This window comes from Suillus fuscotomentosus (genome assembly GCF_016647785.1).
Source record: "Suillus fuscotomentosus strain FC203 chromosome Unknown F5891scaffold_224, whole genome shotgun sequence".
NCBI lineage: Eukaryota > Fungi > Basidiomycota > Agaricomycetes > Boletales > Suillaceae > Suillus > Suillus fuscotomentosus.
In genome coordinates, this window is record NW_024539736.1 from 43,694 (window position 1) to 62,084 (window position 18,391).

General features: G+C 48.1%; 1 protein-coding gene across 1 annotated transcript; it reads left to right on the top strand.

Moving 5' to 3' along the window:
- Positions 1-919: 919 nt before the first annotated feature.
- Positions 920-2,516, top strand: F5891DRAFT_1200198 (uncharacterized protein; the record flags this gene model as incomplete). Its single annotated transcript, XM_041368809.1, has 2 exons — positions 920-942; positions 995-2,516. The coding sequence occupies 2 exons, from the start codon at positions 920-922 to the stop codon at positions 2,514-2,516; spliced, it is 1,545 nt and encodes a 514-aa protein (XP_041216797.1).
- Positions 2,517-18,391: the final 15,875 nt, after the last annotated feature.

Sequence of the window (18,391 nt, forward strand, 5' to 3'; positions counted from 1 at the left end):
CCCTAGATGGGAAGCAGGGAAAAATGGGAAAACAAATACATTCAATGATACTGTTACATATTTTGTATTTTTATATTGGTCAAAATCCTGCTCAAAGAACATAGCACTGACTGATTGTATGTAGTACTATGTACTTTTATGTGGTGTGATAGATTGTACTTTGAGTTTTTTTGAAAAGCTGCTCATAAATATATTTCAAAATCATTCAAAATGCACAATTTATTAGGATGCAGCCTGAGGCCAGGAAGCCAAAGGAGGGCGTAGCCCTCCTTGGCTTCCTGTGACGAAGGAACAACACTCATTTTTCTCCCCTGAAGGAGCGCGTAGCGCTCCTTCGATTTGTGCCGAAGGCACAACGGGCGTGAGCTCGTCTAAGAAGTAAAGTACAACGGTTTTCGGAAACGTTCGCGCGCTCGCGTGGCTTTCGCGTATTTCGCGTATTTCGCTTACCTCGCTTAAACCTGTTTTTGGAAATCTCGCGTGGTTTTCTCGCGTGCGCCCGCTAAGACTAAGACTAAGACTATCTAAGAAAAAGTGTGAAAGAAAAATCTGAGAGAAATTTTTACAAGTCCGAAAATACTGCCAAATGCGATATAGTGGACAGTATTACTCACGCCTACTGCGCCGCGGGAATGCAACGGACAAACAACAGACTTTTCCTACTATATGGGAAAGGCATCGAGAATAACAAAAGCAATAATAGAAATTTGATTACACTTTTGGTTACACAAATCATTACACAACTTGGCTGCTGCTTTTGAATAGAATTCTCGAGTTAAACTGCCTTTCCCTGCAGCCAAGTGTAATAAAGTGTGATACACTTTTTGTGGTATTATTTCTTATCAACAATGATAGAAACTTATTCATCAGTTCAGGCAAATTTTTGCACTCGCTAAACAACTGTTTGAATTTAACAACCATGGATGGATATATACCTATTCTGTGAGTTGTTTGCTATGTGCAATGTGCATGATGCTCATATTTTGCACATTAGAAATCCAGAACAAATCACGCCTGAACGTGATCGACACTCCCAACGCGAGCATGACAGGCTCAATCGACTTCAAATGACTTCTCCTACCAGGCGCAATCGTCGTCGTGCTGCCCATGATAATCAGGACAGGCCTCTGCCTCCTGCACCACAGCCAAATTTCATGCCGGCTAATGTGCCACAAGCAGGACCCGTTCCACGACCTTTTGCTTGGCAACCTCCCCCTCACTTTCCATATGAGCCACTACCAGTCGGGCAATATCCTGGCTTGCCACGAAATGCAATTGCACACGTGCAGCGTGCTCATCATGTTCCTCCAATTGATTACAATGCACGCTTGAATGAGCGAGTGAATGCTGCTCAAAATGACAGACGCCGTCAACGTGCTCATCGTCGGCGACAAGACAGAGATGAGATAAGACAGCAGGTGCAAGAAGTGCTCATGGCAGCTGGGATGCAGCCTCCACAGGCGCCTCACATTCCTGATGATGAACCTGTTCAACCTGCTCCTCCTGCTCCCCCTGTATATGGCGCTGTTCATTATGAGGGCGCAGTTGGTCCACATAACATTGACAATCCCCTCCGCTACTTTGCATGTGATCCTGCCCCACCTTTACATGCACCACTTGAACCTGATCATGATCAATTTAATGTTCAGTTTCGACATCATTTCCAAGAACAGCAAATGGAAAATGAGCGCATTAGAAATGATCTGCTGCAGAGACAAGCGGAGGAGGCTTTTCGTCAACAGCAGATCCAGCTACAATTACAGCAGTGGGAAGCTGAACAACAGCAAATTCAGTTGCAATTGCAGCAGCAGGAAGCTGAGCGGGCTGATAGACAGACTCAGGATATTCAGCGAGCAGGTCAACAGGTAGAAGAGGAACAACATCGCCAGGAGCAGAGGGATCACGAGCAACAGGAGCGTCTTGAAGAGGCATTGCGCGAATATGATAATCCTGCTTCTCAGCAGCAGCATGAAGACGACGAGGAAAGAAGAAGAACTCAGGAGCAAGAACGTCGCCGGCAGCGCGATGCAGAGGATGATGAAAATATCAACCAGGCGCCGGTCCGAAATATCCCTATCCCAGATGGAGCTCGACCATACACAGAGCCCATTGATCGTCACACTCTTGGTCCTCTTAATGTGGAGTGCCCCAACTGCCATGCCATGCATTTTGCATGTGAGAGACTCACCAAATCATCCGCACGAAACCCACGCTTTGGTACATGCTGCTTGGAGGGAAAAGTCGACCTTCCTCCCTTTCCAGCATGGCCACATGAGCTGCAACAGGCATATGGAGACAGAACATTTGTGTCCAAGATTCGCCAGTACAACAGTGCTCTTGCATTCACATCTGTAGGCGTCACCATCGAGGATAGGGCCCTTCAAGGCTCTGGCCCAAATGCTTTTCGTATACACAGTTCTCTTCACCACCTTATGGGCAGCCTGATTGCCCCTGAAGGTACTCGGCCTTCATATGCTCAAATCTACATTTATGATCCTGAAGATGCAACCAGTTGATTGCTGAGCAGCTCCAGTACAACCAAGAAGAGCTTCAGCAGGTGGTGGATAGAGGAGTTCCTTCTCTCAATGAAGAGCAGAGGGCGGTCTTTGATACGGTGGTCGATGATGCAATGCATCGGGATGAGCGCAGACCAGGACATTCATACTTTGTCCACAGTGCAGGTGGATGTGGCAAGACATATCTCTGCAAGCTCATCGCTTCAAAACTCCGTGCTGAAGGCAAGATCGTCCTATGTGTGGCTTCCTCCGGAATCGCTTCTCTCCTCCTGCCAGGTGGACGTACAGCTCATTCGCGATTCAAGATCCCTATCCCTATTCATGAAGACAGCTCTTGCAACATAAAGAAAGGAGACATTCTTCATGAGCTTCTCAAGGCCACTTCCCTAATCATCTGTGATGAAATTCCAATGTTACACCGCCACATCCTGGAATGCCTTGACCGCACATTACGTGATCTTCTGAATGTTGATGCTGATTTTGGAGGAATAACCATGCTCTTTGGAGGAGACTTCAGACAGACCCTGCCGGTGGTGCCTCATGGATCCAGGGAGCAGATAGTGGGCACTACCTTTTGCAGATCTCGCATTTGGTCAAGGCTTCATATATTCCATCTCAAGAGAAATATGCGTCTTGGTCAAGATCCCACTTCTGATGATTTTGCAAGGTGGCTTCTTGAGATTGGAGCTGGTAGGGGCACAAATGAAGATGGAACTGTGACCCTTCCTGCCCGCATGCGGTGTCCCAACAATGACCTCCAGTCTCTCATCAATGCCCTATACTCAAGAATTCTGCTCCCTGATCGTCCTCCCTTAAACGATTCATACTTCCTGGATCGCACCATTCTTTCTGCAAAGAACACTGATGTGGATGAAATCAATGCCACTATCCTCGAATCATTCCCTGGAGAAAAAGCAGTCTTCACCAGTGCAGACTCAGTCACGGAGAGAGAATACGATTACATTCCCCCAGAGTTCCTTCATACCCTCGCCCCATCAGGCTTCCCTTTGCACACATTGGAGGTCAAAGCAGGTGTTCCTCTAATGCTTTTGCGCAATTTGAACCCCTTGCAGGGACTCTATAATGGAACTCGCATGATACTCCTGTCTTGGACCACCCGTGTCCTTAGGTGCCGTGTTCTTAGGGATGGAGACGATGAAGATCAGCAGGTCGATGAGAACACAGTCCTAATCCCTCGCATCACTATGGAATCCAGCTCTGAAGAGAACCCAATCCCCCTCAAGCGTCGCCAGTTTCCTGTTCGTCTTGCATTCGCTATGACAATCAACAAGGCGCAAGGTCAAAGCGTCAAGTGGGTTGGCCTTAATTTATGGACTCCTGTATTCAGCCATGGACAACTCTATGTGGCTTTATCTCGCTGCACCCACCCAGACAGGGTGTTTGCTATCTTTCCGGAGCATGAAGAAGGCTCAAATACAACCAATGTAGTATATACAGAAGTGCTTAGAGGACTCACAGATCGTATCAACGATTGATGTACTTATATATATAGAACTGACTGATCTTATGTACTATGTACTTTTAGTTTTCTTGAAATGCTGCTCATAAATGTACCTCTTTTCGAAATCCACTATCAAGGCGTGATCTTATTCAAAATGCACGATTTATTAGGATGCAGCCTGAGGCCAGGAAGCCAAAGGAGGGCGTAGCCCTCCTTGGCTTCCTGTGACGAAGGAACAACACTCATTTTCCTCCACTGAAGGAGCGCGTAGCGCTCCTTCGATTTGTGCCGAAGGCACAACGGGCGTGAGCTCGTCTAAGAAGTAAAGTACGACGGTTTTCGGAAACGTTCGCGCGCCTCGCGTGGCTTTCGCGTATTTCGCGTATTTCGCTTACCTCGCTTAAACCTGTTTTTGGAAATCTCGCGTGGTTTTCTCGCGTGGCTTTCGAGCGCCGACTCACTTGCCCATTAGAGCAGCGCACTACGCAATACAAGTATTTTCCTTATGTAATGTAATTGTTTATGTTACTGCATACAGTAAATAATAAAATTGAAAATGGAACAACATGATATAATTTTGCAGACAGGGGGACAACAATATATGTGGTGACAGGAAATGAATGAGAAAAGGTTGTGAAAAAATAAATAAAAAATAGAGAAAGTAGAGACTTGACAACTGGAGAACAGGAGATAGTGAGGAGACAGGAAAATTGGGAATGGGAAACAGGGAGAAGGGGAGGAGATAGGAGAACAGAAGATGGGGAGGATGGGAAAATGGGAACAGGGAAACAGGGAGATCGGGAGGATGGGAGATGGGAACAGAGAGATCAGGAGGTTGGGAGATGGGAAACGAGAGATTGGGAAGATGGGAGATGGGAGATGGGAGACGGGAGACAGGAGACAGGAGACGGGAGACAGGAGAAGGGAGACGGGAGATGGGAGACGGGAGACGGGAGACGGGAGACGGGAGACGGGAGACGGGAGACGGGAGACGGAGACGGGAGACGGGAGACGGGAGACGGGAGACGGAGAGGAGACGGAGACGGGAGACGGGAGACGGGGAGACGGAGACGGGAGACGGAGACGGAGACGGGAGACGGGAGACGGGAGATGGGAGACAGGAGACAGGAGACGGGAGACAGGAGACAGGAGACAGGAGACAGGAGACAGGAGTAGGAAGTAGGGAGTAGGGAGTAGGGAGTAGGGATTAGCATGGGTATACCCCATGGTAACATTTTTTCCAATCACATATATTACCATTTGAAGGCACATGTACAACTTCAAATTTTATACTGATCCATCACTCCTATGGTAATCAATTTGGAGGTATATTCCCAGGGTACAGGGGTCTTCAGATCCAAACCCCTACCCCTACCCTCAAGGGTTTCCCATACCCCTGCTGATCCCTAGATGGGAAGCAGGGAAAAATGGGAAAACAAATACATTCAATGATACTGTTACATATTTTGTATTTTTATATTGGTCAAAATCCTGCTCAAAGAACATAGCACTGACTGATTGTATGTAGTACTATGTACTTTTATGTGGTGTGATAGATTGTACTTTGAGTTTTTTGAAAAGCTGCTCATAAATATATTTCAAAATCATTCAAAATGCACAATTTATTAGGATGCAGCCTGAGGCCAGGAAGCCAAAGGAGGGCGTAGCCCTCCTTGGCTTCCTGTGACGAAGGAACAACACTCATTTTTCTCCCCTGAAGGAGCGCGTAGCGCTCCTTCGATTTGTGCCGAAGGCACAACGGGCGTGAGCTCATTGAGGAGGTGACGAGAGTGATGGTGAACCACGTGGTGCCGTATTAATAGTAAATCTTGAAGCTTCTCAGCATGTTCACAGGGGCACATTGTCCTCGGTTTCGGTCGTCAATCAGCGTAACCAAATGCGAGGACAATTGAGGTTTTCTCCAATCCTTCCAATTACAAGTTTTCCTGGAGACTTGGGGAAGAGCAAGCTGGTGACCTCGTGGCCGCTAGTAACAGTGATGCAACGATGATATCTTCTCGCCGGGTACTAGTCGCGTCTTGAAATGAAACGAACATATCATTATATTATGATAAACCATCATATCCTTTCTTACCCGGCCCGTCAGCTTGTGCCACATTCGTGACTGAAAGCAGCTCTTGGGGGGTTTGCCCGTCGTACCGCGGCAGACGTTCACAGTACACTTGGCTTTTTTCTCAGCCTAACTCGAGGCCTAGGCTGTCAACCTCAGGAAATTAATTAGCACGTGATCGGGTCGTGGTGTCCTAATTCGATATATATAAACGCGTCTTTGCATTCGACTAACCTCGACCCTGTTCAAAAATTCCCTCTTTGTCTTGAGGATTTTTCGACGTTTGCTAGCCCGATGGTCAGTGTATCTTTTTTTGGTAGCTTTATCATAGAAGTTCTATCTTGCTCACTCAGTTTTGATTTTAGTTCGTGGTGCGTGCTGGTTGAGACTTATTTGAATGTAGCTCCGCCAACGGGTCTTACAGTTTTCTGGCGGAAATTCTGGATCGGCCCTGCCTCCGAGTGCAACAGCTACCACGAGCAAGGCAGGCAAGGTAACATCGCGGAAACCTGCTGCCCGTCAGCCTTCCAAGCAACCTCCGCTTGCATCCGGTGTGGCCTCGACCATTCGCAAGACTTCAACATCGACAAAACCAGCTCCGTTTACGTTCAGGACTAATGTAACGAACTACACTATTGTGAAAATTAATTTGTTAACTGATACTGTAAATTTCTTAGCTCTCTTCGAGGACTGATAGGTCGAGCTCCGGAACGACCCTCTCACCAAAAGCAGAGAAGTCGGCCAACACCGAGGCGCCCCTTGTGGTATGTACGGGTTGGACCTTGAGAATTTATGCAACTTAATATCTTGACAGGCAAAGGAAGATAACATTAAACCTCAAGTAGAACCCGCAGAAGCAATCAACGAGCCTATTTATGACCTTGACAAAGTGAAAGCTGCCAAAGTTTGTTCTTCCCATACCTGTCGGCTTTCTGCTTCTCATCGATGCAGGTGGAGTTGAAGCACCTCCGGAGTTTGACAGTAGACGCGTCAGACCTCAGTAAGGACCACGAACTACAGGCCGCGCCTCTCATTACAAGAGAAGCGTATATCACTGCTGGATACAAGAAACATTCCACACCATATGGAGTGATGGGTCAAGTGTTGTCAATATAGTAGGTCGTTTCTCTCTTTCTGTGTCCCTAATATTCATGTTCGGTGCCAAGTTCGAAATCGAGTGCCTACGTCCCTGTAGATCCTAGACTCTATGTCAACACAGTGAGTCTTTCTGAACATTTCGCCTGTGTATCTCACGAGCTCTCCAGAATACGCCATTCACCGCTGTAGTGTGCGGAGTGCAAGGCTCGGGAAAATCACATACAGTTTCGGTCCTCCTTGAAAACATGCTCATTCCGAAACTCCAGGAGATAGGTTCCCTGCAGCAGTCTCTAGCAGGACTAGTCCTCCACTTTGGGGAAGGTGGTGTCGGTTCTCTTCCGAGCGAGGCTGCATGGGTCGGTGTTCCGTCAACGGAGGGTGTAAGAACGCCGAAAGTGCGAGTCTTCGTGTCGAAGTCTTCTCTCAATACTATGAAGAGCGTTTACGCCCCTCTTGGAAAGAATGTTGAAGTGGTTCCCTTATTATTCAATGAAACAGAGTTAGATGCACAAGCCTTTCTATCTATGATGGCTGTCGGGTCGTCAGATTCCGCGCCACTCTACATCCAGATCGTTTTGGTGAGTCATAAATGACAGTCTATCCAGGGTGTGTTGTAGTCTGAACGCTTCTTCCCAGAGCATTCTCCGAGATTTGGGAGAGTCATTCTCGTACAAACTATTCATGGACCGACTTGATGACGAGAAAAGATCGTTCAACCCCGCGCAAGTTGCCGGTCTTGAGCAGCGTTTAGCCCTCTTGAATTCGTTCATGGTGTCCAATGGTCCACAGCCAGCCGCTTTTGGTTCAAAGACGTACGCCAATATCAGTGGACCAAGGTCAAATGTTCTTGCTCCCAAATCGACCCCGCGTCGTTTCGCTGCAGGACAATTGACCATTGTTGATCTATCGGATCCATTCATTGACACAGGCTCTGCGTGCGGTTTGTTCGAGATCGTCACGAGGCTATTCGTGAGGGCTGAGGTTGAAACTGGAAAGGTTCTTGTTGTCGATGAAGCCCACAAGGTATTCCGCTCGATATCTCTTTAAAGTTGTGCCGTTCTAACGTACTATAGTACTTGTTCACAAACAGAGGTGTTTCAGGGCTAACCAAGGCCATTTTGACCCTCACGAGAGAGCAGAGACATTTAGGGATGCGTGTCATCATTTCTACTCAAGGTAACTCCAGCTCTCGGTCGGACAAGGCGGTGCTTATACAAAAACACAGAGCCAACTGTGGTACCACCTGTCTTGTTAGACTTGTGTACTGTCGCTATTATGCATCGGTTTTCTTCTCCGGCGTGGTGGGACCATCTCGCACGGCACATCTCTGCTGACGTGTCTGTAGATGCAGCATTTGACACGGTTGTCAAGCTCCAGGTACGTCAGATGTTTAAACAGAAGGCTTTGCTAATATATTGCAAACGTCCAGACTGGTGAGGCGATTGTTCTTGCGCCATCGGGGCTTGGTGTGTTCCCCCAGGATGAAGAGATTCCCAGCCCGAAGGTGATACCCCAGCTGTCTTGAAGATGAGCCAATTTGGAAGACGTTACATTATCATGAAGACACGTGCTCGTGTCACGAAAGACGGAGGGACTTCGGTTCTTGTTGTTCCTCGTCAAGAAGAAAGCGAGGACTCCGAGGAGTCAGAGAGCGAAGAGGAAGCATCTGAACGCGAGGAATCTGAGGATGAGGAATCTGAATAAGTTAATCACAATCTTACCTACTATTATTAATAACCACAATATTTGCTGATTCTCATGATACTCACTTCATTATAGTCTAGTTCATAAGAGGATTTTCGTTGCGAGATTGTTTACATCTATTTACTAAAGCCTTGTAAATTCAACAAGAACAAACCCTGAATACTGCCGTGCGTCACTCGCCACCAAAGCGAATTTTCCTATCATTCATTGTCTAGTACTCCCTTTACATTATCTCTGTTTGCCTTTGTTCTTTATGTCATGGCCGCCAATGTCAGAGTGCGGCGTCCAGCTACTCCACCACCCGGTCTTCCACATGTCGCTCCTTCGTCTCATAAATATCCACCAATACGACAAGACCACTTGAGCGCAGATGAACGACGTGAAGCAGCTTCCAAGGGTATGGACCTGGGCGAAGAAGTCATTCACCAGGTGGTCTCAACATCACATCTGGGGAATGGAAACTGCTGGCGGTTGTCCTTCTAATTGCACTTGGCGTCAGGATGTTTCGAATATCGAAACCAGATAGTGTGGTGTGAGTGTACCAGATGTTCACTCTACTCATCTGACATATCCGTCAGTTTCGACGAGGTTCACTTTGGTAAATTTGCAGCGCGCTATATCAAAACGCGGTATTTCGTCGATGTGCACCCTCCACTTGCAAAGTTGTTGATCACTGCGGCAGCCTTCATATCTGGTTTCAACGGAGATTTTGACTTCAAGGAGATTGGGAAGTGAGTATGTCTCAAACGGCATCTTTCTATCGTTGAGCATCCATTGACTAGGGTATTCGAAAATGCACCATACGTGGCCATGCGAATGGTACCCGCTACGTTCGGAGTCGCAACTATCCCAATCGCATATCTCACTTTACGAGCTCTTGATTGTCGCGCAACCACTGCACTACTAGCATCAATATTTCTGACATTCGAGAACGGATTGGTCACACAATCTCGCCATATCCTACTGGATTCTCCCCTCGTATTTTTCACGGCCCTCGCCGTCTTCTTTTTTGTCGGGTTTTCGAATGAGGACAAGAAAGAGCCATTTACCAACCAGTGGTGGACATGGCTCGCTTTGACTGGTCTGTCCCTGGGCGCTGTCGTATCCTGCAAATGGGTCGGTCTCTTCACAATTGCGACGGTTGGTGTGTGCACTATGTTGCAACTGTGGCTTCTCTTGGGCGATCTTCGTGTTAGTCCAAGGATGTGGGCGAGGCATTTCTTCGCGCGGGCTGTTTGTCTTATCTTGATACCCGTCCTTTTCTACATGACCATGTTCCAGCTGCATTTCATTATTCTTGGAAGCTCAGGAGAGGGTGACGCGTTTATGAGCTCAGAATTCAGGCAGACACTGGGGCTGGGGATGGAGGACACGTATGCAGGTCCGTATATTGCGGCCATGCACATGGATGTGCTCATTTCATATTATCATAGATGTTGCCCTTGGTTCGGATATCACAATCCGACATCTGAACACACAAGGCGGTTATCTGCACTCTCATTCTCACAACTATCCTGGAGGAAGTGGACGTACGTATGACTCCCGTTTTATCTCATCTCTCATTAAATAGCTGGACAGAGCAACAAGTCACACTCTACCCGCATAGGGATGATAATAATCTCTGGCGAGTACTTAACGCAACAGTCAATAATTATGAACAGTACGACTACGAACACAAGCCTATCGTGTATATTGACCACGGCTCCCACATCAAGCTAAGGCATCTCGTGACCGACAGGGGGCTCCATTCACACGAAGTCCGCCCGCCTGTCTCGGATGTTGACTTCCAGAACGAGGTTTCAGCGTACGGCATGCCTGGCTTTATCGGCGACATCAACGATGATTGGGTTGTTGAGATTGAAAAGGGCGACAGTAGTGATAAGGAGTCGAGCAAGCGCTTGAGGACGTTAAGAACGCATTTCAAGCTCAGGCACTTGAATACAGGCTGCTACCTCTTCTCGCACAAAGTGAAACTCCCTGAGTGGGGCTTCGATCAGCAGGAGGTCACATGCAACAAGAACGCTGTCAAGGAAAACTCGCTATGGTACGTCGAGACTGCTACAAAGCATCCACAATGTAAGGTCTCTGTATCTTGTAATCGGGCGTATTCTCAGAACCACCTTTTCATAGTATCGGCTGATGCTCCAAAGGTCAATTACAAGATTCCCGGATTCTTGTCCAAATTCTGGGAGTTGCAGCAGGTCATGTGGACAACGAATGCTGGATTGACCGACCGTCACATGTATGACTCTCGACCTTTGACCTGGCCTCGTCTTCGCCGTGGTATTGTGAGTTGTACGATTGCACTTGTGATTCATATCTGATTAGTTGTATACCAGAATTTCTGGGTCAAGGATCATCGCCAGATCTACCTAATCGGTAATCCATTTGTTTGGTGGTCAAGCACGGCTTCAGTCATTACATACATGATCGTCAGAGGCTTCCTCCTACTTCGCGCGAAGAGAGGATACCGTGATTTTGACAACAGTGAGGATTAGTGCACTTCGGTCTCGTGTCATTCTGATCCGGGGAATCTGTTTTAGCCAAGGTTGTCAAGTATGATTCCCTCTGCGGTTTTCTCTTCGTCGGGTACTGCATGCATTACTTCCCCTTCTTCCTCATGGGCCGTCAGCTCTTCCTTCACCACTACTTTCCTGCACTGTACTTTGCAATCCTGCTTAATTGCGCTGTTTTCGACCTCGCCACATCGACTCTACGACCAAAGATTCGATTACAGATTGCTGCCGTCCTCATGATCATAGCGATCATTACGTACTCAAAGTTTAGTTCCTTGGCGTATGGCAATCCTTGGACAAAACAGAAGTGCTCCAACGCACAATGGGTGAAGACGTGGGACTTTGCCTGGTGAGTCTTGGATGTTGCATCAGGAGTTTGGGTTTTGATGAGCATTTGTTAGTAATGAGTTTTTCGACGATGTGAGTTTTATGTAATTCAAGGAGCACTTTAGCTAAACGCCGAACAGTACTCTCAGTATTCAGGTGTCACTGTTCCTACTCTGAACCGGTCCACACCGATGGCAACCATTGGCGGTGAGCCCGGCGGGCGCGCGGCTATTGTGGTCGAGGACAAGCTCGGGCAAGATGGGGTCGTGCCGCCTGAAGACGAGCAGAGCACCGCCGTCCCTATTGGTGTGCCGGAGCCCGGGCGGGATGTATTTGCGAAGGACGAACAGAAGGAAATCAAGAGCCAGATGAGGATATCACAAGATGTGCCGGTTAATAATGTGGATGAGAAGGAGATTAGCGCGGCGACATTTGAACCGACCGGTGCAGCACCCGAAGAGAAAAAAGAAGAGGTCAAGTTGCAAGCGGGCGGCATGAGTGCTACCGGTGGGTCAGAGGGTCAGGCGCGTCCTGAAGTCATCGGCATCCTGGAAAAAGAGATCGAGGTGGAGCTGGGTGAGAATGTTGAGGATCATCGGAAATCTCACGGGCCTCTTGACCATGAGGAGGCCATTGCAGATCAAGTGGCGCATGAGTTGTATCCTGAGGCCAGGGACGTTGAGTAAATTATTTAATTTGTTGCTATAGATGTGTTGAGTGGTGTTTCCTGAGCAGACCTGATCATATACGAACTAGTACTAGCACATGACATTATGCCTATCCCCCATTCATTGATGGTACTGTATACATGTCACAAGGCGAGCTTCAAGTGGCGGCCGGGCGTCTTCAAGGGAATCTGAGAGCGACTATTGGGAGATCGATGTATGTCTTTTTGGCGCCTACCTGGTTCATCATGATTATACGGGCAGGATCAAATCTATCGTGGCTGATTATGATCTATCATATGCTTGTGCATCCCCTCTGTGAAGGCCATGCTAATTTGCCGGTCAACCAGACGCCATACCCTCATTCGCAAAACCCTAGTTTCGGTGTGGTGCGGCAGTGATGCGGCAAAGGGTCGAGCCCCTCACGTCCATAAAAAGCACCTCAGGATTTCAAACTCAATCCTACTGTCTCCAGAGTCCACAAAGTATGGCCGCTGTTCAGGTTCCTCCTCAAAATATCTTCAGACACCATCGTCCTGACTATGAAAGCCCAAGCAAGGGTGAAGCGAATGGTCTTCTGAACGACCGTGAAGAAGATTTCCATTGCCCTTCGGCTATTGCCAATAGCACGACTCATCATACGCGTCGTACTGTCACCTCACCACCCACACGCCGTGCAAGATCACTATCATTATCTGACACTGGTCCCTATGACTCATCCCATGAAGACATAAATGCACCTGCAATTGCTCCTCCCATAGTCCGGAGTTTGTCTCGTTATGTGCATTCTGCGAAAGCACAACGCAAGCCCTACGAGAGGCGTGACCCCAGCACATCACAGCGCCGCTACGCTGCAAGCCAACTTTCCCCCGTTGATTCTAGAACTTTACCGGACATTCAGAAGGTACGTTAAGCGGTGCATGCCCGCAGCTTTTTTATAATCAAGCAGCATGCCAGGGCAAGGTTTTACTCGAAAGTCGATTGCAACACCTGTCTTCTGAAGAAATTTCGCAAGCCGTCATCACGAAACACGCCGATATTGAATGGAGGCGCATGCGTGCTCTGACAACAGCTTGGGAAATCCAAGCTATCGAAGAATACAAAAGATTTCTTTCGATGGTTCTTGAAGACGACGGTAGCACATATGCCAGTGCTGCATCAGAACCTTGGGACACCTCGCTCCAAGAGCTCGCTAAAGGGAATGTGGGTGAACTCGATGAGCGCCTCCACTTTTGCATGTCCACATACAACCCTGACATAACGTCACTCGCTGTTGGAGAAAAACAGCTTGATCTTGTCGACAGCATGGCTCATTCCCTCGTTAGCGATTGCGTCAATGGAGATCGCTTACCAGACTTCACGAGTTTGGATGACTCAGAAGATCAATGTGGCAGCGGGTGTGAATCCGAGTCCATAAACACTAGCAGAATGTCGCAAGATTCTGTCAAGTCTGGTGAAACACCTGATGTAATTATCGTATCGATCGCCGTTACTTATAATACTGATCTTGCATAACAGGCTGAGCAGTAAAGCACAGGTTGTACCATATTATGATGCCTTCTGATCGTCAATATACTTTTCATTGGACGTTTTCCTCGTAGATCTGTTTTTAAGTCGATCATTATTCACATCATGTGTTTGCAACTCTATCTCGCCTGGATGCTGACTCGGATATCTGTATGATCTATGGTATATGTCCCCCAGAAATGATAAGCCACCCTCGTTCTATTTTATGGTGATGCGAGAGTCTTCAATGCTTCCTGAATTTCCGCCTCCTCCTTCGCCCATGATGGAACAGGGATCCTGTACGTATCCCCGACCCGGGCATATGAGATATCGCCCACACGCGCGACAGGCTTGAACCTTGTGAGGTCGACGGCGCTTCTGCTTGTAAGCATGTCTTTGCGCACATGGAAGTACTTGACGTGCGCGAGGATGAGCGTGCTGTTGTGCTCGCCTGTGACTGGGTGAGTGATATCGATCGATTTGTACAGCTATTGAGAGGCGACGATGTCAGCGGGCGAACGGGCTAGGCGTGAAATGAAATTACCTCGCATTCCATGCTAAAAGCGCTTTCCTTGACGCGCGAGGCTCTTATTTGCACCTGAACGCGTCGCTGTTAGCGCATATATCGAATGATGAAGGTGCACGCGTACGCATTTCTCCTTTGTCAGACCGCTGAGAGCCCACTCGTCGAACTCGGGAGGAGCGTCTACAGCAGTTGCATTTGCATTCTCGACGAATGCCTCGCTGATGACGTTCACAGAGAATCCTTGGCCGTTCTTCAGGTTCGTGGTAGTGTCTTTGAGGCTGCCTGTAGCATTGTGGTTGATCGCGAATGAGATGACAGGCGGGTAGTTCGTGACCTATGGGAAGATGTTAGTACACCATTAGAGGGATGCATTGTTTGTCGCATTGCTCACTGTGTTGAACCAACTGGTGGATGCAAGTCAGGTAAGCATGCAGAATGTGTCAGATTATGGAGGCGTGTCTTACCTGAAGGGTGCCAAGTTCTCTACCCCATCCTCGCTGATCGTGGATATGAGTGACATGGGGCGCGGTAAAACGCCTGAATTCAAGAGCTTGTTGAGATTGCTGTCGATCACGGTCACGACCGCGGCTGATAAACATGTGCAGGAGTACGTACGTCTTGTCCATTTCTGCTGTGCTGTAGACGTTCCAGCCTGCAGATTCGCCTGCAAGCCAGTCTTTTCCGGCAGGAGTGGCATCGACTCTCTGGCCATATGTCCAGGATGGATTGGGTGATTGGGTGGTGGTGGAGTAGGAGGTGGTATCGAATGGAGGGATGTACATTGTTGGTGGATTAGCTGGATGAAGACAGCAAGACTGACCCTGTTTTTATAGTTACATGGTCGCAAATATCGAGGCCAGTCTTCATGCGTATGAGGTCGAAGCGCTGATAACGGATGATGCTGACTGCTTGGCTTACAATACTATCTCATAAGGACGCAAGTTGGGGATCGGACGACTCGGCGCTCGTGGATGATAGATGAACGCATAGAACCGTGTCGAGTCCGTGATCGCATTACAGACTCAGTGCTAGATATATGTCAGAACTTACAAATGGATCAGGTGCTTCTACTAATAAGAGGTGATAGACCGGTCCACACCAGGGTTAGAAGCAGTCAAACAATGACACAAGGGCAGGCATTATTATCTATAGCGTTGAACAAGTCAGTTTCTATATAAGGAACAAGGACCATGGTACCCGACACGTTCACGTTCAAGTGAACTTCGTCGACTGTCGCTGACTTTCACACCCTTTAGGTTCACTGAACGGACACCACGGTCAGTGACTGGCAGAACACTGGGTGTGGGACTAGCCTGGGATGGTTTGGTGTGAAGTCGGTGCCCAATTATGGGACTTTGGGAGTCTGCCTAGGAAACAAGGGGGACGGTGGGGCGGCCTGGGACCAGATTGCAAAACCACGGTCTCCGGGAATCGCATACTTGTTGATCCCGAAGTGAACGTACTTTCCAAGGATGTCGTACGCTGGTTGTATCGAACGTTTTTCCAAGAATTATGCCCCGATTTAGTAAGTATGTACTGCACCTGGAGAGATGATGCGATATTTAAATTAGTCACGTGACACAAATTGGGTGATATCGGACGCCGAGGGAGAGATTATAATCAATCTCAAAGTCGTTTCACTCCATCGGTAGCTTATAAGGTACCTTTTCGCTCCCATTCTAAAGGCTGTTCTGACGCTCTTTCCATCTTCTTTCAGATCTACCATTATCGCACTCTCTCGTCGATTCATCATGGGTGTCCTCGATATCGTTCCCGTTAGTACAGTCAACTTGAATCATCGGGCAAGCTGATCCACTGACGTACTCGCAGGCTGGTGTCCTAACTGGAGATAACGTTCGCAAGTTGTTCGACTACGCAAAGGAGAACAAGGTACGTCGCTCTCGACTTACTGTATCCTATTTTCTTAATGAAGCGCCTTGCGATTCTACTTCAATAGTTTGCCATTCCTGTGAGTGCCTTTCCTATCGGAAGTAAATATCCTGTTGAAACGACGATCTCTTCACCAGGCTATAGTGAGTGACGAAATCAACCACAGTCTCCTGGCCTGACTCCATCAAGAACGTCACTTCTTCATCCACCGCTAACGCCGTCTTGGAAGCCGCAAGGTCAGCAAATGAGTCTTAGCGATTCACAAAATGTTCACATCCAGCTCCGCAGAGACATCAAGGCTCCAATCATCCTCCAGGTCTCTCAGGGTGGAAGTGCCTACTTCGCCGGGAAAGGTCTATCAAATGACAACCAGCAAGCTTCCATTCTGGGAGCTATCGCTGCTGCCCACCACATTCGCACAGTTGCGAAGGCCTATGGCGTGTGAGTCTTACCTTTGCCTGGGATCTATGTTATTTTGATCCACGATGGATATCAGGCCTGTCGTTCTTCACAGCGACCACTGTGCCCATAAGCTCCTTCAATGGTTTGATGGCATGCTTGCTGCCGATGAGGCTTATTTCAAGGAGCACCAAGAGCCCCTTTTCTCTTCACACATGCTTGACCTGTCCGAAGAGCCAAAAGAAGAGAACATCGCAACTTGCGTCAAATACTTCAAGCGCATGGCACCTATTGGTATTTGGCTAGAGATGGAAATTGGTATCACCGGAGGTGAAGAGGACGGTGTTGATAACACTGGTGTCGACAACGCATCCCTCTACACGCAACCCGAGGACATCTACGATGTCCACGCTGCTTTGAGTGCGATTAGCCCCAACTTCAGCATTGCTGCTGCGTTCGGTAACGTGCACGGCGTCTACAAGCCTGGAAACGTCAAGCTCCAGCCTGAGTTGCTGGGCAAGCACCAAGCTTACAGTAGCAAAAAACTCGGTGGCAAGTTCGAGAAGCCTCTCTACCTCGTGTTCCACGGTGGTTCTGGGTCAACCAAGGAGGAGATCAGGACTGCAGTCAACCATGGTGTCGTCAAAATGAACGTTGATACCGGCGAGTCTGTTAGGTTTAGTAATGAATCCAGTCGCTGACGCGGAAACTATCACTCAGATACCCAGTTTGCTTACCTCGCTGGTATTAGGGTACGATTGACCATCAGTCCTGGAGATCGCGCAATGGCTGACCGTTATCTCTCAGGACTTTGTTTTCAAGAAAAAAGATTACCTGCTCACTCAAGTTGGTAACCCCGAGGGCGCAGACAAACCTAACAAGAAGGTTCGTTCTAGCTTATCTTTTATGACATTTCTGTCATTCATCTCTGATTGCAGTTCTATGACCCCCGTGTCTGGGTTCGTGAGGGAGAGGAAAACGCTCTCGGCACGGGTCAAGGAGGCTTGCAGTGACCTCGGCAACGTTAGTGAGTGTCAAATTGAGCTTGATCGTCGATCAGTCATGACGTGAACATCGCCCGTAGACCGCTTGTAAAGAAAGTGCCTGTGAATGCATGTATGACTTAGAAACAGAGTTTCAAGATGTGTACTTCTGTAAATGCTTAGATAATCATGACGCCCGAAAGCAGCCTTGTTGCTATTAATTCAAATCGACATAAACATGTTCGGGATGTTCTGCAGAACTGAAAGGTGACCGTCGTAACTCGTGAACGTATAAAGAGCTCCAGGTACTATCTTGGTTGATGGAAGCATCGGAATTTGACAACTGTGGGTGGCTTCCAATTGGCCGAACTTCTGTTGATTTTTGACAAATTCTTGAACCACTGTTGTAAACCACGAAGTGTACATCAAAACTGCACCACCAACATCCCTGAGGCCCGAGGCATCTCGCCTTGTCTATAGTCTGTAATTCAAAAGATCCTGCTCGACCGGATCCAGTATTGGTTATTGTAACAACATGACTTCCGCTCTGAACGATTTTGGTACGTGATGTTATCTTTACTCGCTCGACCGCGACTCACACTTAACCACGCACAGTCTATGCTTCTTTCCTCATTCCGATCTTCTGTCACCATCGAATGCACCAGATACATTCATCTACGGTCTCCGACAGACAACGCCTGGCAGGCGGTCCATTGCGCTTGAGTCGT